Source organism: Neophocaena asiaeorientalis, unplaced genomic scaffold (assembly GCF_003031525.2).
Source record: "Neophocaena asiaeorientalis asiaeorientalis breed wild unplaced genomic scaffold, Neophocaena_asiaeorientalis_V1.1 scaffold364, whole genome shotgun sequence".
NCBI classification, from domain to species: domain Eukaryota; kingdom Metazoa; phylum Chordata; class Mammalia; order Artiodactyla; family Phocoenidae; genus Neophocaena; species Neophocaena asiaeorientalis.
Window position 1 is genome coordinate 2122133 of NW_020172457.1, and position 23124 is coordinate 2145256.

General features: G+C 39.9%; 1 protein-coding gene and 1 non-coding gene across 2 annotated transcripts in view; both read right to left on the reverse strand.

The window, feature by feature from the left end:
• The window catches only part of EXOC4 (exocyst complex component 4), a 793839-nt gene that overhangs the window by 54795 nt on the left and 715920 nt on the right, over nt 1–23124 (reverse strand). Inside the window, exons 15-17 of the mRNA XM_024737973.1 lie at nt 13335–13476; nt 4099–4277; nt 1079–1238 (exon numbers count right to left, since the gene is read on the reverse strand). Of these exons, the coding sequence (XP_024593741.1) occupies nt 1079–1238; nt 4099–4277; nt 13335–13476 (481 nt within the window). The remainder of the gene's footprint in view (nt 1–1078; nt 1239–4098; nt 4278–13334; nt 13477–23124) is intronic.
• Nucleotides 21213–21319, reverse strand: LOC112394987 (U6 spliceosomal RNA). The gene has a single exon (XR_003002272.1). It is a non-coding gene; the product is annotated as a U6 spliceosomal RNA (small nuclear RNA).

Consider the following 23124-nt stretch of genomic DNA (forward strand, 5'->3'; position numbering starts at 1 on the left):
GAAGGGGGGATGGGTTTCAACTGGGAAAGACAGAAGAGATGAGGAAAAAGATTCATGTAAAAATATATTCAACACGTTATTTAGGATGAGAGAAAATGTAAAAGATTCAAATGTCTACAAGTCTGCATATACGTAGATAACTAAATTATGGTTCACTTACTCCATGGAACATTTGTTCAGGTGTTAAAAATAATACTTTCAAGGGATATTAATGGATATGGGAAAAACCATGCTTTCACAGATTATTATTGATATAGGAAAATGCAATTAAACGAGTAAAAAACCCATTAACAATTTTGTAAAGAGAAATGATATGCATGCCCATGAGAACTCACCTAGACACACAGCACATGTACAAAAACCAGGAGAAAGTATATCACATATCATAGTCTCTAGATTAAAAGTTTATGACTAATGTTTATATATTCTTCTTTCTATTTTATGTTACATATTTTATGCAATGAGTATATATTACATTTACAATTAGAAAATAAAGTTACTAAAGTTCTGTAGTAAAAGAACTTAGGTTCGACAATAGGAAAAATTACCTGTTTAAGAGTTGTTAAACATCCAATAGAATTTTAGAGAATTACCTTCTCTATAACCAAAGTACATCTATTTGTTCCATTTTTTTCCTTTTTTTGAAATTGAGGTATAATTGACATATTAGTTTTAGATGTAAACATAATAATTCAATATATGCATATATTGTGAAATGATAATCACAATAAGTTTAATTAACATCCATCACTTCTGTTTCTCTTTTTTTTTTCCGGTACGCGGGCCTCTCACCACTGTGGCCTCTCCCGTTGCGGAGCACAGGCTCCGGACGCGCAGGCTCAGCGGCCATGGCTCACGGGCCCAGCCGCTCCGCGGCATGTGGGATCTTCCTGGACCGGGGCACGAACCCGTGTCCCCTGCATCGGCAGGCGGACTCTCAACCACTGCGCCACCAGGGAAGCCCTCATTTTTTTTTAAACTAAGTTTTTAAGTACTAAGAACCCATTTTAAAAAATGACTTGATAGACAATGAGGCCTTGGCTTTGGTACAGGAACTGAGCTCAATCTTTCCACCTACCTTGCAAAGTCCAGGTCTGCCTCCCGAGACATGGTGATGTTGGTCAAATTCTGCTGAAGGACAAAAATGTTCCTACACATCTTCTTGATGCCAGACTCACTGATGCGCCTGAAGTACTGGGCGCCGTTAATAAGGATGCAGGAGATCAGGTGTCCTAGGCCTGAGGGATCAGCACAGGGCAGTGGAGAGGAAAGAGAAGACAGATTAGTGCCATCTTGCATAAACCGACACGGGATTTCTCTCTTCTACTGCTCAGAAAATTTAAATGACCAAGGAAAACTTATTTCTGATGGTTGGACCAGCTGATCTTACAATGATTTCAGAGTATTTAGACAGTGCCCAAGTAGTTACAAATGGGGAGACTTTCTGCTGGCAAAAAAACTGGTATATCTGCAGCTCCAGCACTGCCATATACAGTTAAAGTCACCATTCCAGGGCTTAGAGTACACGCCAGGTTGCTTTAAACTATTGAAGTGCAAAGAACTCTTGTTTTTCTGTACAATTATTTTAAAGCGGAGAAGAACACATGTAAATATGATGATCTGTTTGGTCTCCTTTTCCTCCTACAAAACAGGTAGGGGTGTACTTTTGGCTCAAAAGTTGAATGGCAACCTACATAAGTAAAAATAAGAAAATGGGCTATTGGCATTAATGTTACTACACCTCAACACTGACAATGGAGTATACTTCTAAAGTAGTAACTGGAGAGAATGTAATCAGAAACAAAGTGCAAAGGAAAAGCAGATCATGCATTAACTGTGGAGTTCCTACAAGACACCTGTGCACTTCTCTGGTGTATCGTAAGTGATCTGCTCTCAAGGTCTATGAAATTCAGCAAAGAGCTGGGTAGTACATCAACAAACTAAGAGGTCCCAGTCAGGTTACCCTAGGTAATGAAGTTGAGGAATGCTGGTTCAGAACAACCCGAGGCACATGTGGGTTACCATTCTTAGAAGTTAGACTTTAATTCTAAATACTTGGAAATAAGTAAACCTCTCTTCCTTCTTTTTCTCTTCTTCTTACAAAGTTGGACTCTGGCAAGATGTTCTCCCCAGAATTCTAAAGTTAGTCTGACTAGTCACAAGCGGTCTACTATTTTTGTCTCAGGGCGTAATTTCAGGGTCAATGGCTCCTTCTGTCTTCAGAATGAGTTTTCCCTTGATTCGGACAAATATAGAAAAAGGACAGGAGAAGGCACTGTCTCTTGCTTCAGCTACACTCACCCAGTGTGGCTTCAAGACCACAAATTCGTGTGTATGTGCTACTATTTGAAAGCGAAGTAAAAAGCTTTCCACTCGAAGGGAAAGAAACACACACATGGATTTTACATTTAAAGCAAGACAGTTTACGTGAAAAACCTCTGTAGGTTATTTTGCTGTGATTCTCCTGAGCCCGTAACTTCACGCAGAATTTTGTTCTGCAGTGCTTTAGTGTGGTCTGCCCTACTTGGAGGCTGTGAGGCAATGCAATGCTTGTAGAGAATAATAAATAAAGAAATAAATGTATATACCAATTAAGTATAAGCAATTATAATAATAAACCAATTAAAAGTTGGTCTGCTTTGTATTATCACTATACATCAGGAATTCTAAACAATATCTGTGATTGCAATACTCCTTAAAAAAAAAATTGAATACTCCTTCTTGACACACCAAGAAGACTGAGACCACTGCCACCTCCCCAACTTGGGAAACTCAATGTTATGCCTTTTGAATTTAGAAAGTGATATCACAGAGGGATAGCTAGCTTTTTAAATAGGAATCCTCAAATTTATGATTTTTTTTATAGTTGAAATCTCTTCTATGTCAGAGGATTATACCTGTATCTCAAGAAGATGTTGCTGCCCAGCAGAATTAGATGTTAAGAAATGTCTGGTCAAAATGAGAGGAAACTTCTGGGATGTGAATGTTAATATGTGGGGCTTGAAAGAGCCACTGTCAAGAGCCCGAAGGGAATTCTGTGTACTCAGGAAAGTGATTTCTTAGATGTGCCCTGTACCGTCAAGCTACAGAGTATTCCTGCAGTCTCCAATTCACAGAGCCATGGGGCTGACTAATAGCTAACCTTTTTTCATACTTTCTGGCTAAAGTCTTTTAGGGATACTCCCCTTCAGAACAGATCTCCATCACTATAATTTAATGGGAAAATAGGATTTTTGGGGGGGCAAGGGGTCCACATTTGCTAGAACAGAACCATTTCATAAAGCAAGACATGGTCATGCGTTGACACTCTTTCCATCTTTAGGCTGCCACCATCCTTTGCGCTAAGTACATTCTTAATTGTTTTGAATGACACTGGCTCAATTCTGTGAGATGCCACAGATACTTTTGGCCCCCAAGTCTACATATAAACCAAGCAGAACAAGAAATAAAGGGGATATAATTTGAAATCCTAAAAGGGGTCCTTTGGAGGAATTCATCACGAAAATGATTTGGCTGGCGGTGCATTTTTTTAAATGTTGAAGGCGAATGCCTTTGGAAAGTACTGTCTTTCACACCCTTCCTTACTTGCTCGACCCTGAAGGCATTTATGGATGCAGCCTTCTTAAAACTGCTGCTCATCAGAGGTTTCTGTGTTTTTCAGACAACAATTCGTTCTCTGAGAGAAAACTTCCCCTTCCAGTGATAATTTTAGCCAACGAGGGGATCTTTCAGGGTTGTCTCTGTATGGTGTGTGTGTGTTTCTTTTTCCTTTATGAGCTCCTCTTGAGTTCATCTGTGGTCCACTCCACAAATTTACCCAGCTCTCATGAGCAGCATGTCAAGGAGGCAGCCTGGCTGCCATCTGCCTTACCTCGGATTAAATCTCCTTATGAAGAAGGAGCAGATGGAAGCCATACTGTTGCCTACCTAGACACACACACAGAGGCTAGGCACTGCAGCTTTGAACCAAAAGGAAAAACAGACAAAAAAAATCAACAACCTTTTCCTACAAGTTTTGAACTTCAGTAATAGAGAAAATCAGGAGAACCTTCACCTTTCCTTCCTCCCAAACTCCCAGGGACAGAGGCAGGGTCTGACCTTCAAATATATACTGGAACTTGTGCTGCTGGAGGCTGGCACTCATGGCCTCTTCAATGGCGCTGATATCTTTGTTGAGCTTGACCACCAGAGGGTCATAATCCATACTTTCCACATTAGCGACAATGGCGTAGTTCCCCTCCTTCGCTAGAGGGATGAGATAGTGGAAACAGTGAACCCTGAAAGGGAGAGAGATGGAGAAAGCAGTTAGTAATAACTCTTTCTGATGACAATAACCATCTTCTTGTGACAGAGCACCCGAAAATTTAAGACAGCAGTGGCCCTGTAAATTTTTATGTATCCCTCCCCCTTTTCACCAGAAAACCTTCTAAGTTATTCTATAGAAAAACTGTGTGATCTCAAACAAGTCAGCTTCTGTGATCCTCGCTTGTTTAATCCATACATTGGGGGTGAGGAGTAGATGAGCTCTAAAATCCTTTCCATGACAAGATTGCTTGCATAGAGTGAAAAGCATTATCTCTTTCAAGCAGATACTGTTGTAGTGAAAATGAGAGGCAGAGGTCACAGATCTTTGAAACTTTGGTTTCAATTGCCATTTACTAGCTATGTGACTTCAGGCAAGTTACTTTCTCTCTCTAGGCCTCAGTTTCCTTATCTGTAAAATGGGGATGATAACAACACATACCTCATAAGGTGCTCCGAGGAGCTACTACATAGAAAGAGTATAGAGCACAGGGGCTGGCAATATTATATTTATTATTGCTAACCTATTACTTAACCAAAACACTTACTGAACATGTATGAGTGTGTTAGAAATTGTGCTAGGCCCTGGGAATGTAAGACACAGTTTGTGCCATTAAAGACTTCACAGCCTAATGGGGATGACCAAGAAAAAAATGACCAAAAGATGACAGTTTCTCACTCAGAAGCATGTGTACCCAGGGTGCCATGGAAGTTTGCAGAGGAAAGATTCAGAACAGGAGGTGATACCTGTCATAGAGGACATATCTGAGTGAGCTTGAGGAAGGAGTACATTCCTATGTTGAAATGCCCTGAGTCAGTCTGATAATGTAAAACTCTTAGGTTCTTTTTGGTAGGTATCACTAACTGCCAAGGAACTCTGAGATGCGTAAGGATTGGCTACTCCATAACCTCTGTATTAAGCTGTAATGAAAGACGTTGCAGGCCAAATAATTCTACCACTCATACAGGTATTTATTAAAAACAAACCCCCTGCACCATCCATTGGCAGGCATAGTTGAAACAGGTTGTTCTGTAAGCTTAGGGATTGTTTTAGGTTCTCTGTCTGATCTTGACATGGAAGGTTGACTGGGAGTAGACATAATGACAATTCACAGTTAGGATTCTGTTATGCTTAGAGTTGGCATCAGGTAACAAGAAATATTCCTAAACAAATGGCCACAGCCTTGGGCATCATCCCTAATGATGCAACTATAGGTTTAACCATAATTTTTCTTTTTTTTGAGTCAGGTTTATTGACAGATAATTTACAAACAGTAAATTCACCCGTTTTAGTGTACAGTTTTATGAGTTTTGACAAATGCAGCCAGTTGTATAAGAATCAGCATAATCAAATTATAGAACAATACCATCACCTCCAGAATTCCCTTGTGCCACCCTTGAAGTCAGCCCCTTCTTATACCCCAAGGCTCCTGCAGCCACAGCTCTATTTTCAGTCCCCACGGTTTTGTCTCTTCCAGAATGCCATATAAATGCAATCATACAGCATGTGGCCTTTGGGGTTTGGCTTCTTTCAGTCTGAGATTCATCCATGTTGCTGTTCATTCCTTGTGATTGCTGAGTGGCCTCCTGCATATGGATGTGCTACAATTTAACCCTTCACCAGCTAACATATGGGTTGTTTCTAGTTTGGGGTGATTATGAATAAAGCTGCTTCGTGTATAGGTTTTCGTGTAAGTATAAAATTTCCTTTTTCTTGGGTAAATATCTACAAGTGGGATTGCTGCATCATATGGTACATATAAGTTTAATTTTATAAGAAACTGCTAAACTGTTTCCCAAAGCAGCTGTGTGCTATTTTGCTTTCCTACTACCAATGTACAAGAGTTCCGGTTGCTCCACATCCTCAAAAGCACTTACTGCTGTCAGGTTTTTTTTTTAATTTAAGCTTTTTTTTTTTTAAATTTAAGCTCTCACTGTTGTGACCTCTCCCGTTGCAGAGCACAGGCTCCGGACGCGCAGGCTCAGCGGCCACGGCTCACGGGCCCAGCCGCTCCGCGGCATGTGGGATCTTCCCGGACCGGGGCACGAACCCGTGTCCCCTGCATCGGCAGGCGGACTCTCAACCATTGCGCCACCAGGGAAGCCCTGCCATGGTAATTTGATATCTGTACACCCTGTGAAAGGATTCCCTTCATCTAGTTAATTAACACACCCATCACCTCACATATTTAGCCTTTTTTTTTTTAACATCTTTATTGGCGTATAATTGCTTTACAACGGTGTGTTAGTTTCTGTTTTATAACAATGAGAACATGAAGTACTACTGTCTCAGCAAATTTCAATTATACAATACAGTGTTATCAACTATAGTCATTCTGGTTTACATTAGATCCTCAGACCTTATTTATCTTAGAGCTGAAATTTGTACCCTTTTACCAGCCACTTCCTATTTCCCGCATCCTCCAGCCACCACTTTTCTACTCTGTTTCTGTGATTTTCTTAAAAAAAAGATTCCACATATAAGTGATACCATGCAGTAGTTGTCTTTCTTTGTCTAGCTTATTTCTCTTAGGATAATGTCCTCGAGAGCTTATCAATTAAAAAAAATTTTTTTAAGTCATTCTAATAGATGTATAGTGGTGTCTCATTGTGGTTTTAATTTGCATTTTCCTAGTGACTAATAATGCTGGACATATTTTCATGTGTTTATTTGCCATCCATACATCTTTTTTTTTTAAGATTTTTTTTTATTTGGACCATTTTAAAAGTCGTTACTGAACTTGTTACAATATTGCTTCTGTTTTATGCTTTGTTTTTTTGGCCAAGGGGCATGTGGGATCCCAGCTCCCTGACCAGGGATCGAACCCGCATTCCCTGCATTGGAAGGCGAAGTCCCAACCCACCAGACTGCCAGGGAAGTCCCGCCATCTATATATGTTTGTGTTCACATCATTTGCCTAATTTTTTTATTGACTTGTTTTCTTATCGTTAACTTTTGAGAGTTCTTTATATATGCTGGATACAAGTTGACACGCATTTCGTAAACATTTTCTCCCAATCTTTGGCTCGTCTTTTCATCTTAACAATGTCTTTCAAAGAATTGTTTTAAATTTTGATGAAGTTTAATTTACCAGTTTTTTCTTTTATGGGTGGTACTCTGGGAGTCAGCTTTAAGAAATCTTTGCCCAAACAAAGTTACAAAGATTTCTTCCTGTATTTGCTTCTAGGAGTTTTATAGTTTGAGGTTTTACATTTAGAGCTATGATCCATTTTAAGCTAAGTTTTACAAAGGATGTGCTATATTTTTGTAACCTGCTCATGGAAGGGAATCCAAGTACCTTGACGACTAGTTCATTTTCATGATAGGTGATCACCTTAACGGTTGCTAATCAACTAATGATTAATTTTGCCAATAAAAACTCATTCTGACATTCATGTGCTAATTATTAAAGTATATGGTTTTGATCAGGATACCAGTAACGGCATCAGTTGTAGTCCCTCCAGAACGTGACATTTTTGATATAATGAAAGTTGATCAACCCTGGAGTGGGATTCACGCCTAGGGAAATTGATTGCTACTGTGGTTGAAATTTAAACTAAGTAACTCTTAGTTGAAAATAGAATCAAGCCATTAATGCTAAAGTATTTTTACAGTAAATTATAGACATTACAACCTCAGACGATGGGAAGACCACATATCAATACAGAGGCATGAGGGTGTGAATGGAGGACCGTTTTAAGGAATGACCAGAAGTTCCTTTTAGAACATACAGATCACATGACAGAGGCATGAGGTGAGCTTGGGGAGATGCGCAGGGGCCAGGTCATCATAAGCTTTGAGCCATCTAAGGACTCTGGACTTTATGTGAGAAGTCACAGGGAGTCTTAAGAGGATTTTAAGAGGTGAAATTATATAATCAGATATGAGCTTTGGCAAGATGCCTCTGCACAGTATAAAGGGTGAATTAATGGCGGAGAACGGTAGAAATTAGAAGTAGAGACTACTTAGGAAATTACTATGAATTGGAGGTGAGTGCTTATACGATCCTGAAGTGAGTGGCAGAGAGGAGAGATAAAAACTGTTTTAAGATATTATCTTCCTCTCCCAAAATGATTAGAGATGAAAAGAAATTAAAATAGTCATTGGCAAATGTCAAATCCAGAAAAAGGATTTTTTTCTTTTTCTTTTGAATTCTGGCATGTTGTTGCTGACCTTAACACAACTCTGGCGTTAAGGTTTTCTGCAAATATGGCTCATTACACAGCGGGATGGTTGATTTCCAGAAAGTGCACACTTAGGGTACCAACAGCGACAGGCAGTTACTGTTCAACCCACTTAGAACCCTCCTGATGGTGAGAGAAATCAGCTGATAAAGGTGACATTCTTAGCATCTTAGACTCAAATGGCAACTTAATTTTCTTCTTCTAAAGTTCAAATAGAAAAAAAAAAAACCTCAACAATTTTTAATGGTCTCACCATGTCTTTCATCTCTTGGGGGTGTCACATGCCTTATGATTCAAACTAAAAAAGCACTGCTTAGTGGTTAAATGTGACCTACAGTGACACAGGTAAAATGTCACATGCTCTTTGGATGGTCCTTCAACACAGAACCTACTGGATTTGAGAACCCTTTTCGGTTTTTTTTTTTTAGTGAAACAAATAAAGTATTTATTAGGAGGAAAAAGAGTACGTGTGGATAGACACACAGGTGGGGAGAACCCTTTTTGGTTTTAACTTTAACAATGTTAAAGAAAAAGATGGGCTATGGATATAAAATATTTGAGGGAATAAGACAAATTTTTGGCATTTGAAGTTGTTCTGGACTTGCTAGCTTTCCCCATTAAGTTTTTCCCATTAAGTTTTTTTGGTCTATTCTATCTGTGCTCTCTTATTATAGTGGCTTCTTGGGTAAAAGTGCCAGAGACAGTGCCTAACCAGCCACTTCTTCATTGTACCAGCTCCTGGACCACAGGGCCTAAGTTCTAATTCTCCTTTACAGCGGGATGGGAACAAAACAAACCTTAGCTGCTGATGGTGACAAGGATGATGCTGGCCATGCAGTCTTTGTACCTCTTAAATACATGTCATGGACTGCCAAGTGAAAATGATCTCCAAACCAGTTCATTTTCTTTAATGAGCAACAGGTTTTGTTTGGGGAGCCCACACTTACTTTATCTGGGTTTGATTTCAAACCAGCTAATTCTCGAGAGTCACTGAGCACTTATTATGCAGCAGGACTGTTCCAGGTTCTGGAGCCAGAGCAGTGAAGGAGGCACACCTGATTCCTGCCTTCTATGTGCTAATGGTTTCTTCCACAGTCACCCACCGTGGGTGCCCAGAGCACTTAGCCATCTCCTCTATTCTAGCTTTGGACAACTACATTAATGATTTATTTGAGATTTTCCTTATTCATTTTCTATCATCAACTGTACAAACAAACAAAAGCTCCTTACTGTGACAAGGAATGAATAAAATGTGTCAACATTCACTATCTGAGCAGTACATGGAGTGTTCTGTCTAGTTTTTTGTACCATACTTGAACAGGAACAAAGACAATTTGGAGCACATTCATAGGAAAGCAACCTGAATGTTGAAACCATGTTAAATGAAGACATAAGGAAATTTAATTTGGAAAAAATAAACATGTTTAGTGTTTTCATTTAAAGTCAGGGAAAGATAATTCTGCATCCAGGACTCTAAAACTCAGTCTTTTTTTGTTATCTATTCTTAAAATGATCTTTTTCTGTTTTTAAACTAATGATGAAGGAGATATAGCAATAGGTGTTACAGCATTGAATGGTTTCTTGTAAAGTTAATAAACAATGACTAAAATATGTTTGGCATTATTAAGAACAGTACTGCCAATATGTACAAAAATAAAAAGGGCAGGATAGAGGTCAAGGATTGAAAAGATCTTACTCAAAGACCTTTGGGTAAGGCAAAGATGCCTTGAAAGTATCCCACTTGGAATTGACTACACACTACAGGCTGAGCATTCCAAATGAAGAGCACACCGTGAACCCACACAACCAATGGCATAAATTCCAGGAGCCGTGACAGTAATTAACTTGACGTTCCCTTGTTTTTCTGCGCAGCCCAGGTAACAGAGCCATCAGAGTGTTACTGGGTGTTTTTTTCCCCCCGTTGATTGCGTTTATCTTACTCACAGAAAATACCCGATTTATTTCACCGTCAGCTTGTAAATAAATAGAAAACAAATCTAACACTTATCATAAAACAAATCAGAAATCATAGAGGAAAAGCCTTTATTTCTCAACAACTGAATGTAAGAAATAAGATCAGAAATAATGCTGAGTAAAACAGACTCGAAATCTACCATGCTACTTCAGTTGCCCTACTCAGGTCTTCACAAGCAATACAGAAGTAACTCACTGGACAAGATAATGAAGAATGCAAAAAGCAAGCAGCATACAAAAGAAGTGACATCAACAATACATTATCAAGTAAGCTTTGCCTGAGCACACCTGCAGGATAGCCAAGTTCTAACAGGAGTCCAAACATACGAACCAAAATCCTATTTACATTTTTAAAACCTAAATCTACTAAAAGACTCGAAACAAAAAGGCAATACTCTATCAACTTTAATAATGTCTCACAGTAATACAAAAGAAAATGTATTACTATACACTTTCTGATCCTGAGGGTTTTGATCCTGATGCTTCAAAACTATATATCCAACTGTCTATTTGACATTGGTACCCAGATGCCTAATAAGCATCTCAAACCAAACATCACCAGAACGGAATTCTTGATTTCTACCCCTCCCCCAACCTTTCTCAGTCCCTCAGTCTCTCTCACTTCACTCAATGGTCTTGGCATCCACATAGTTTTGCTCTGTGGTTTCCCTGGAGTCCTGGCCCCAAAGCTGTGGTTTTCCTGGAGTCCTTTCTTTCTCTCACTGCCACCAGTCCTGCACCTAGTCCAATCTATCAATATATCAGCTCTACCTTGAGAACATGTCCCAAATCCGACACTTCTCACGCCTTCACCTCTGTCATTCTGGTGCTCATATCTGGTCTTAACTGATCCCTCTGCTTCCATTCATATTTCTCCTGGCAATTTTTTTCCCATACGACAGCCAGAGTGATCTTTTAAAAATGTGAATGAGTGAATGAATGAATGAATATCTCCCCCTTGCTTAAAACCTTCTAATAGCTTCTTGAGGCACTTAGAATAAAATATGAACTCATGCTGTACAGCAGAGAATGGCACAACACTGTAAATCAACTACACTTCAATAAAAAAAATAAAACAATCCGAACTCTTCACGTGGTCTGTAAGACCCTATAATGAGTCGGGCTCCATGACCCCACGTGATCAGGCTCCAGCCTGCCTCTTTACCTTTCCTTCCATTCCTCCCCACCTCCTTATTCACCGGGCTACAATCATACTGGACTCCTCTCTGTTCCTCAAATCTGCCAGTTTGGTTTTGTCTCAGGACCTCGTGAGTGCCCCTCCCTGCCTGAAACTCTTCTCCACTAGGTCTTTGTACAGATGGCTCTTTCTTGGTACTTTGTCACAATTTCCCTGGCCATTTTATCTATGAAACAAAATACCAGATCTCCCTTTCTCATCAACCCTAGCCATTCTCTGCACTGTCCAGTATAACAATAGCTACATGTGGCCATTGAACACTTGTGACGTGACTAACCCAAATTTTGACAGGCCATAGCGTAAAAGATGAAGTAGATTTCAAAGGCTTAGGACAAAAAAATGCAAAATAGATCAATAATTTTTATGTTAATTCCACGTTGAAATGATAATATTTTGGATATACCAGGTTGGATAAAATATATTATGATTTACGTGTTTCTATATTTTCAAATGGAACCATTAGAATATTTAAATTATTTATGTGGTTCACATGTGTAGCTCACTTTATATTTCTATTTGATAGCATGGTTTAATTCCATTCTGCTATTTTATTTTTTTAGTTACACTAAGCTGAAATTTCCCTTTTTATTTACTCACTGGCTGTTTACCCCAATTAGAATGTAGCTCTATGAAAGTAGGGACCTTGAGTGTTTTTGTCATTGTTGTATCCCAATTCTTAGACCACTGTCTGGAACAAAGACAGCACTCAATAAATATTTATTGAATGAATAAATAAATGATTGGAGACTTTCTGGTCTTTTCTTCCTACCGTTTCTAGAGGTGTGATAATAGAGTCTACCAAAGTTAATCAGAATATTCTACACTTCAGGGGAAGAAGCAAGAGTCCAAGAATATCGTATCTTGGAAACTTCTTGAATTATGATTGAACTTAATGTCTTCAATTGGGTTTTAGGTTCTTTTTTTTTTTAATGTTTATTTCTTTATTTGGTGGCACAGGGTCTTAGTTGCAGCAGGTGGGCTCCTTAGTTGCAGCTCCAGGGCTCCTTAGTTGCGGCTTGCCAGCTTCTTAGTTGTGATGTGTGAACTCTTAGTAGCAGCATGAATGTGGGATCTAGTTCCCTGACCAGGGATCAAACTTGGGCCCCCTGCATTGCGAGTGCGGAGTCTCATCTATTGCGCCACCGGAGAAGTCCCGGTTTTAGGTTCTTAAAGAAAGGGATCGTGGTTCTTGCATCTGTATACTCCCTTCTTAGTACAGATTAGCATAGTACCTTACTAAAAATATCAATGGCAATAAAGTCATCATAGTCGAAAAGCTACCATATTTTGAGCACTTACTCTGTGGTAGGCATTGTACTTATAACTTATCATTTCGTTTATAAAATCTCTAAGTTAGAAATTACTGTTCCTATTTTTAAGAGGAGGAAACTGAGTTAGTAAAGTTAATTAACTGACTTAAGATGGCCTAGCCAACTAGTATAGACATTCCAATCTAGATCATTCTGATGTCATAGGCCATGCAAACTCCAAACCACCATATTCACAATACAGCATGTGCTTAAAAATTTTAACACTAAAAATCACTTTCAGTGTAAAAAAAAAAAGACATCTATAATACGAACCAAAAATGATAGTGATACTCTCCAGACATCAGTGAGTGATTTATGACCCACAGTGCAATTAAATCACAGCCTTGTGCTTGGCTGTGTCATACCTGACTTCCAGGTGTAGGACCAGCAAGCAGCGGTCAGCCATGTCCTGGAACGATTTTGCAAGTTCGCTCAGAGTCTGCATGATCTGCTCTGACACTGGCGGGAGATCCACATTCACGTGGTTATCTTGAGCAGGAGACAGATCTGAAAGAAGGGGTGAGGACAAAACACCAATCATTTCATTAGATGCCTACAGATAGTTTTTGAAATGACATATGATTTTGTTGTTCATCATGTTGTTTTTATCAATTTGGCTAATACTAGTGTTGGCAGCATCAGACATCTGAGACATGACAGACTATTTCGGTACTTGATTAAGCATAAAAGCCCAGCTGATTGTCTTGCAGAATGACAGAAACAGGAGCTCAGAGTTGGAAGTGAACTTAGTAATCTAGCCCAACCATGTGGTCTATGCTTGTATTATCTGTACATCTTCAAGTGGCTGTTCAGCTTCTGCTTGCACACCCACACAAATGTTTGTGTAAGGAAACTCAATTCCTCTTGCGGCAGCCTATTCCATCTAAGAAAGATATGACCATCTTACATCAAGCCATGTCTGTTGTCATTGACTTCTAATCATTGGCCCTGGTTCTGCCAACTTAACAATCACTCTTAATTGTGTCAGTACTTCAAGTACTAAAGATATCTCTTTTGGCTTCCCTGAAGTCTTCTCCTTTTTGGGCTAAATGTCCCCAGACTTTCAACTATTCTCCAAATAATCCAACTGAGTCATTTTATAATTCTCATAATTCACCAAAAAAAAACTCCAATTGTTCTATATTTCCCTTGAAATGTGGGACTTAGGACCAAACATAATAAATACCACAGAGTGGTCTGACCTTTCTAGAAAGAGTGATCAATTCCCTTGTTCTAGAAGCCGTGCTCCTTGCGTGTAAGCCTAGAATCTCCTGGGGTGGTGTGGGGCGAGGGAACAGGATGTGCTGCATTCTCCTTAACTCAAACAGCTTACTTACAATCGGTTAAAAGCCCTAAAAAGGTCTTTTGGGAAAATTTGATAAACCTACCTTCTCTATCTGTTGCAGGTAATTGATAAAATATTTAATAGCATTTGGCCATTTTCTACAGGAAAATACTAAATAGCAAAAATGTGAACTACATTTCCTTATGTCTAGACTTCTGTTGTGTATCCAGTTCCCCATTATTTCTCAAAGATCATCAACAATAATTCGGCAATTTAATTCAAAAGTTCTTTGAGTTCTCTAGAGCCTCAAAGGCTGGCCTTGAGTCCTGTCTCCACTATTTACTTATTACTGTGACCAAGAGCTAATGACAAATTCCTTCCGCCTCAGTTTCTTCTGTAAAATGGAGATAACATACCTTCAGAATGTTGTTGGGAACACTGAATAAGTTACAGCTGTTGGGAGTATTGAATGGGTTAATGTAGATAAAGTGCTTCGGACAATAGCACGTAAAACTCACTGAATATTAATATAAATAATAAACACAAGTAATAATTATTCTTTAGCAAGCGATTTGTCCAGGTTAAGAGTCCTAAGCTTAATTATAGCAACAAGGTACTTAAAAGATATAATTCCATCCACCTTGAGGTTCAATTTCCATTTATTAGTATCTTTTGCTTTTCCATGTGAAAATTCTTCTCCTTCTCAGAGGACGCAGTGTCATTTGGAAGAAGGGCTCCCTGGACTTAGGGGACATGGGATTTGGCGAGGCACTACTGGCTAACTTGGGAGGTGTCCACCTTACAGAGCAGGGAGTCAACAGACGTAGTGGAAGGCATATCTGCAGTTGTGGGCTTTCAGAGCTGCATCTATTCCTAGACTCAGCCAAGCACAGAGACGAGCCTGGAGAGACCGTCAAGAATTAAAAGGTTAAGTTCTCCTCAGTGGAAACAGACTTCAATAAATTAAAATATCATGGCAAACACACACAAAAAAGAATTTTGTTCAAGGGAACAGACGTGTAAGGAGGAAGGAAATATAGCAATGGAGATTTAAACTTATTACCAGTCTTGGCATCGTCTGAGATGTTCACTAACTCGGTCTGCAGGACTGGATGTAGACACTGCTTTCCTTCTAATGCTATCATTATTCAAGTTGTTTGACTGCAATGTGAGATTACTGCCTTCATAATGTTTTCTTTTGGCAGACTGGATGAAAGCAACTATAAGTAACACTAGTCTAATATTTCAAGGCATTTTAGTGCTTTTGATTCCTCTGTTGTGTGACACTACCTGTGCCGTGAATAGCAACGTATATATCAATAAAAAAAGGGAAAGGGGCTTCACTCATGGCGCAGTGGTTAAGAATCTGCCTGCCAATGCAGGGGACATGGGTTCAAGCCCTGGTCTGGGAAGATCCCACATGCCGCGGAGCAACTAAGCCTGTGCGCCACAACTACTGAGCCTGCGTTCTAGAGCCCATGCTCTGCAACAAGAGAAGCCACCGCAATGAGAGGCCCACGCACCGCAACGAAGTGTAGCCCCCGCTCTCCGCAACTAGAGAAAGCCCACACACAGCAATGAAGACCCAGTGCAGCCAAAAATAAATAAATAAAATAAATAAATTTAAATAAATAAATAAAAAGGAAGAAATCAGACCCTAAGGAAACTGGGCTCATGGTCCAAGGTCTAAGGCTATACTAATCTCCCAACCTACCAAAGGCATTTTGGACAAATTTCACCAAGTTAAAAAACATTCCCTTTCTTCTTATAGAAATACATAATTTCATCATGTGTAGCAGCTGACTGGCCAAACTCTGCAAATTAAAAAAAAAAAAAAAAAAAGAATCCAAGTAGAATAAGTTAATAGCCAGGAAAGCAGCCTACATAAAACTTGCAATAGTTTAGAATAGCAGCATGCTGTACCTTTAGCTAGACTGTAATCTACAGCAAAAATAACATTTTAGTAAAGCACATGAAAACTGATGCCCGGGGCCCCACTGAAAAGCTGGTCTGAGAATTCCTCAGGGCTCACTGAAATTTATGAAGTTTTCTTAACAAGAAGGAATATACTGTGAAAAGAAGTGCTGAGCATTGCAAAGCCAACACAAAACAATTACCTAGCTCTCAAATGTCAAATGGAAATCTACAAAAAAGCAATGCTGAGAGAATCTGCTTGGGAGATTATAGTCAAGATAGGAGGTTACTGGACACCCACACACATACACACACACTCTTTCAGAGGTTCCTGGCTGTATATTTATATCAGGGATTGCCCTTCACATTGGCGGAGCCCACATATATTAGGCTTTAACAATATTAGTACTTGATTATTTTATTAAGATATGCACTTTGAGCTGTTTTTCTAGTACTGGGGATGGGGCACATCAGATCATTCAAAGTATCCTTGTTCCTCTTACAACCACTGTATAAAAGCATGCATCTTTGAGACGCCTAACTATTTGTGGCAACGTCACTGGGGCTTTCTGTGCTAAATTGGTTGGTTTATATGAGGATGCTGAACCTTGGTCTCTGGGGCAGACACTGCTTGTTAGGTGAACCAACAGATATAGCAAACTCTCTCTTGTTCACTCCACAGTAGACTATAAGAAGCTAAATGTCTGCATTCCCAGCCTTGCTTGTGGCTGGAGGTGGCCATATGCCACTGTCTGGCCAATGACCCTCTAGGTAGATTCTTCTGTGGCAACCTGATCTAATCCTGGGCTAATTCTGCGACTCATCTTTTGACAGGAAAACAGAACAAAGTACAGACTGTTGCCACTAACACTTTCTGGATTTTAATCCCCCAAAAGTCTTCACTACCACCTGTCAATCCTTCACTAGTACTTGGCTAGTTCCTTTCTCTTTCTCAGCAACTTTCCCAAATTCATGCTGTGCTCCCCAGGCACTTTGTCCTTCCCACTCTCTTAACTCCTCTCTTGAGCACTTCAGATTCTTTTTTTTTTTAAAATAGTGTATTTATTTATTTATTTTTGGCTGCATTGGGTCTTTGTTGCTGTGCACGGGCTTTCTCTAGTTGCGGCGAGCGGGGACTACTCTTGGTTGCGGTGTGCAGGCATCTCATGTGGTGGCTTCTCTTGTTGTGGAGCATGGGCTCTAGGCACGCAGGCTTCAGTAGTTGTGGCTCGTGGGCTCAGCAGTTGTGACTCACGGGCTCTAGAGCGTGCTCTTCAGTAGTTGTGGCACACAGGCTTAATTGCTCCATGGCATGTGGGATCTTCCCGGACCAAGGCTTGAATCCATGTCCAGTGCATTGGTAGGCAGATTCTTAACCACTGTGCCATGCGCTTCAGTAGTCGTGGCACACGGGCTTAATTGCTCCATGGCATGTGGGATCTTCCCGGACCAAGGCTTGAATCCATGTCCAGTGCATTGGTAGGCAGATTCTTAACCACTGTGCCACCAAGGAAGTCCCTCAGATTCTTACTAAGACTTCAAAAGGACTGTCAGCATTTGCTTTCTCCATAGTCTTGCCTTCCATTAATTCTTCCATGTGCCATAATCTGATTTCTGCTTTCACCTGTTTATTAAATCATTATTCTGATAATAGTCACCAATGGTATCCTAATTGCCAAATCCATTGGGCACTTTAGGCTCGTGGGCTCAGTAGTTGTGACTCACGGGCTCTAGAGCGTGCGCTTCAGTAGTCGTGGCACACGGGCTTAATTGCTCCATGGCATGTGGGATCTTCCCGGACCAGGGCTTGAATCCGTGTCCAGTGCATCGGCAGGCAGATTCTTAACCACTGCGCCACCAAGGAAGTCCCTCAGATTCTTACTAAGACTTCAAAAGGACTGTCAGCATTTGCTTTCTCCATAGTCTTGCCTTCCATTAATTCTTCCATGTGCCATAATCTGATTTCTGCTTTCACCTGTTTATTAAATCATTATTCTGATAATAGTCACCAATGGTATCCTAATTGCCAAATCCATTGGGCACTTTTCAATCCTACCCTAAGAAAGGCTCTCTGCTACATTCCACAGGACTGCCCATTTCCTTCTTGAAATTCTGCTTTCTTTTGGCTTGTATGGCACCAAAATTCTCTGGGTGTCCTTTCACCTCTCTGCCGTTGTTTTAATAATTTCCTTCACTGGATACTCTTCCTTTAGCCCACCCATAAATGCTGGGGTTCCCAGGGATTTTTTTTCTCTATTGGTCTCCCTTGCTTGTCATTCTATATGCTCTCTCTGAGTGAGCTCATCAATTTTCATGGTTTTTTTTTTTTTTTTTGCGGTACGCGGGCCTCTCACTGTTGCGGAGCACAGGCTCCGGACGCGCAGGCTCAGCCGCTCCGTGGCATGTGGGATCTTCCCAGACCGGGGCACGAACCCGTGTCCCCTGCATCGGCAGGCAGACTCTCAACCACTGCGCCACCAGGGAAGCCCAATTTTCATGGTTTTTGCTATTATCTTGGAATTGTTGACTCCTAAACTACATTCGATCAACTGTCTGTAAGCTATCTTTACTGTACATCCTGCAGGCCTCTCAAATGCAATGTGTTCAAAACTAAAGTCTATCTTTAGCATCTGCTCTTTATCCTGAATTCTCTTTCTATTGGTGGTATATAAATCTAGGAAATCTCAGCTGCAAATACTGAGAGTAATCTCCTCTGTCTCCTCTCTCACTCCCCTCAGCAAGGAATAATTTCTGCCAACTTTATTCCCTAAACGTTTTCTTAATATATTTTGTCGTTTCTATATCTGCTCACTTTCTTGGTGGAGCCCTCATCTCTTCCATGGACTACCGCAATAGTCTCCTAACTGATGTCTTTGCCTCAGTGCCTGGCCCCTACCTTACTTCAATCTTCCATATTTAGCTAATTAAATATGTTAAACAGTTATTTATCTAAGACACAAAATTTGACTATGTCAATTACTTGTAAAAACAGTATCAATGTTTCCCATTGCTTATATCATGAACCTCCTTAGCAAGGCTTTCCATGATTTTGGGTTTCTGCCCAACACTTCAGTTTTTCTCCATCTTTCATCACTTTCTCCTTCCTCTCCAACTTCTCTCTTCTGCAACTCTGGGCCCTTTGACCTGCCATCCTTTTAAAGCAAATTCCTTAAACATATTATGGTGTTTTAGGATTCTATACCTTTGATGGCTCTTATTCCTCTTTCTGAACTATTCATGCTTTCTGGCTCAGAAAGTCTTTCCCGATTCTCCAGGCAGGGTCATTTGTTCCTCTGGTTGTGTTTTTCACACAGTTCTATTAGTTATCATATTCCATTGATATTATCTGTTTATCAGTATGTATCCCTACCAGATCATTAACTCCTTCAAGTAAGGGATTTTATACACACACACACACACACACACACATACACACACATGCACCCACATTTTCAGGGCCAGCAGAATAACAGGAGACATTACAGGAGCTTGATCAAGGCCTTTTTAAACAGAACAAATGATTTAATTGACCAATATAACATGACAAATAATTCATATAATAACAGATCGATAAAGATCAGGCAGGAGAAGGAATGACTTGCCATTTACAACTATAACTTTCACTTTAGTTCCTTGAGTATATCCTAGGGACAGAGTAGGATAGGGAAGTAATTTATTACAGCTGGTTTCCTGGGCTGTCTAGGAATCTTGCAAAAGTACTATTTAAGACAATTCTGGCCAACCCCTACAGCCTAAGTACTTTTTCTATAAATTGTATTGCCTTTAGAAGTCACCTTGATTTCATGAGTCCACCTTCCTGAAGCCAAGACTTGGGGGTCTCTCTCTTCTATTGAAATAAAATCCCTGGCATATCGGATACTCAGCATCTCTCCAGGAAAGCCATATACTAACTGTCACGGAGAAGCAATCAGCCTAGGACATTAGGATGTCTCAAGTGGTTCCACATCCTAATATTAACCAGACTGAAATCTGTTTAGGTCTTAAAATTAGTCAAAATTGAACACATTCAGACCCAGAAGAGCATCTGTTTTCAAGGATGCAGCTGCTACACTTTCAATGGCAACTTACTGTGACTTCTTTAATTGATTCATAGGAGGATGTCCTTTTGCACCTGCAATATTATCTGAAATGGCTGCAGTATTAGCTTACACTAGTATCAGCTGTCACGAAAGTGATCAATTGAAAAGGGGAAGATGCTCATAGCAGGAAAAGTAAGGTTAACTCTGTGAATTCAGACTTTTTAGAAGATGGGAAAAGACAATGAAGAATGATCTCATGAGATTTTCTCACTGGGAAACAGTTCAGAAGATCAAATTTTGGTAGAATCGTTATTTCTGACTGCTCTTCCTGTTTGTACAGATACCACATAAGATCTCTGCTTGAACCTGGGATAAAATTATTTAGTTTTCAATCTTCAGTTTTCCTATTTAGAAAATGGTGGCAATAGGACCGTCCTAACTCCTAGAACAATGTATTATTAGATTTTGGAAATAATTTTGAGATCCTTTGATGCTGTAATCTGGCACACATTGTAAAAAAATAAAATGAAGGATGCCAATTAGCCTGTGACACTAAGAACTCCTGGGGCTTACAGAGTCAATGGGGGCTGTGACAGGAGACCTCCATCTAACTTCTATTTTCTCCTTAAATACCTATGGGATATGCTACTATCAAGCCCAACACTAGGATAGGATTTAAAAGTGTCCTACACTATAATACCACAGATCCAAGTTGGAACTCTAATGCCAGCTAGCTCTATCCTCAGCCTTCTTAACTTCTCTGCACCACTATCCCTACTTTTTTTTTTTTTTTTACCGCGGCATGTGGGATCTTCCCAGACTGGGGCACGAACCCGTGTCCCCTGCATCGGCAGGTGGACTCTCAACCACTGCGCCACCAGGGAAGCCCACTATCCCTACTTTTTATTCATTCCCTTAAATTATCTGCAGCATATGTATGCTAACCTTCCTCCACCCCAGTGCTTTGTACACATTAGGCACTTATAAGTATTTTTCTTTTGCTTAAAAACATGGAACGCTTCATGAATTTGCGCATCATCTTTGCGCAGGGGCCACGCTAGTCTTCTTTGTAGCGTTCCAATTTTAGTATATGTGCTGTTGAAGCGAGCACTATAAGTACTCTTTTTTTTTTTTTACTACAAGTATTCTTAAATTATTTATCTATGAAACCTACTGGCTTCTGGTATGGATAGGTGATTTTCACATGCTAAAGTATCTACTGTCTTATTAGCATCTAAGTTGAATTTTCTTATGATAGAGACGTTCTTCCTCCTTAACTAAGCCAATTACTCCAAGCTAAAATTTCATGGTGACTCTTCTGATCACTTTTTCTCTTTCCTGAAACACATTTTTCACACCTAGCTACTCTTTGCCAACAGCCCTAGCGTTAGCCCCTATTATCAAGTCATATAGTCACTCTTTCCCACTCTCCTAACAATTTAGAACCTAGTTTTAAGTTCTTTTCTACATAAGTATGGGCCTTATTTAAGAAACATGTTTGGTAGGTTCTCTCCATTTTGCTTCCTATTTCAGAAGCAATGGTTCTTCTGTCCCCAAACAGTAACTACCTCTTCTCAGTCCCGATTACTTTAGAAATTTTGGGTTTAAACTAGCAAAGTCAATTGATTTTTTTTTTTTTTTTTTTTTTTTTTTTTTTTCAAAATTCAGTCCCGATTACTTTAGAAAGTTTGGGTTTAAACTAGCAAAGTCAATTGATTTTGAAAACCAAAATGCTGACTCAAATTGCTCCTTCACCTATAAAATTATGATTGTAAAGTATGGGGACATATTATGCATTATTCAGATTAGAACCTGTATGTACATGCATACACATGTGTATAACCAGCTCTGGAAATACAGCCTGCTCTATGAAACATCACACCCAAACAACGAATCCTTTTGTATCTCATAGCCATGCAACAAGAATGCTAAGCCTTGGGCCTCCCTGGTGGCGCGGTGGTTGAGAGTCCACCTGCCGATGCAGGGGACACGGGTTCGTGCCCTGGTCCGGGAAGATCCCGCATGCCGCAGAGCGGCTGGGCCCGTGAGCCATGGCCGCTGAGCCTGCGCGTCCGGAGCCTGTGCTCCGCAACGGGAGGGGCCACAACAGTGAGAGGCCTGCGTACCGCAAAAACAAAAACAAACAAAAAAAAAAGAATGCTAAGCCTTTTCACTGCTGCTTCTGGAAGGGAGCTCTTTTTTGTCCACCCTTATAGAGGAAGAAGGGCAAATAAAAGAGATTTTTTAAAACTGTAACATGTAAACATGTTACATCTTTTCCCACTATTAATCATAAGATGATGGGCAATATAAATTCTTAGTGTTCTTTGGAACCTCTCCCTATCACTCCCCTCTCTCTCCTCTGAAATGTCCTATAGTCTCCTAACTATAGATAGTAACTATTTGGGCTGAAAAAATATGCCTGTCCCACTCACTGCCCAGCCCAATGTCCCAGATGTTCAATAACATTTATTTGGGAATGTATTATTATAAGGCTAAGGCAAAAACAAAACAAAACCTACACCAAAAGAACCCGAAGACCAGCTTTGACAAAGAAATTGCACTTTTGCCATTTGCAGCAACATGGATGGACCTAGAAATTATCATACTAAGTGAAGTAAGTCACACAAAGACAAATATCATATGATATGACATATGTGGGATCTAAAAAAATTATACAAATGAAGTTATTTACAAAACAGAAATAGACTCACAGACACTTAAAACAGACTTATGGTTACCAAAGGGGAAAGGGGGGAGGGATAAATTAGGAGTTTGGGATTAACAGATACACACTGTTATATATAAAATAGGTGAACAACAAGGTCCTACTGTATAGCCCAGGGAACTATAGTCCATATCTTGTAATAACCTATAATGGAAAAGAATCTGAAAAAGAATATATATATATATATA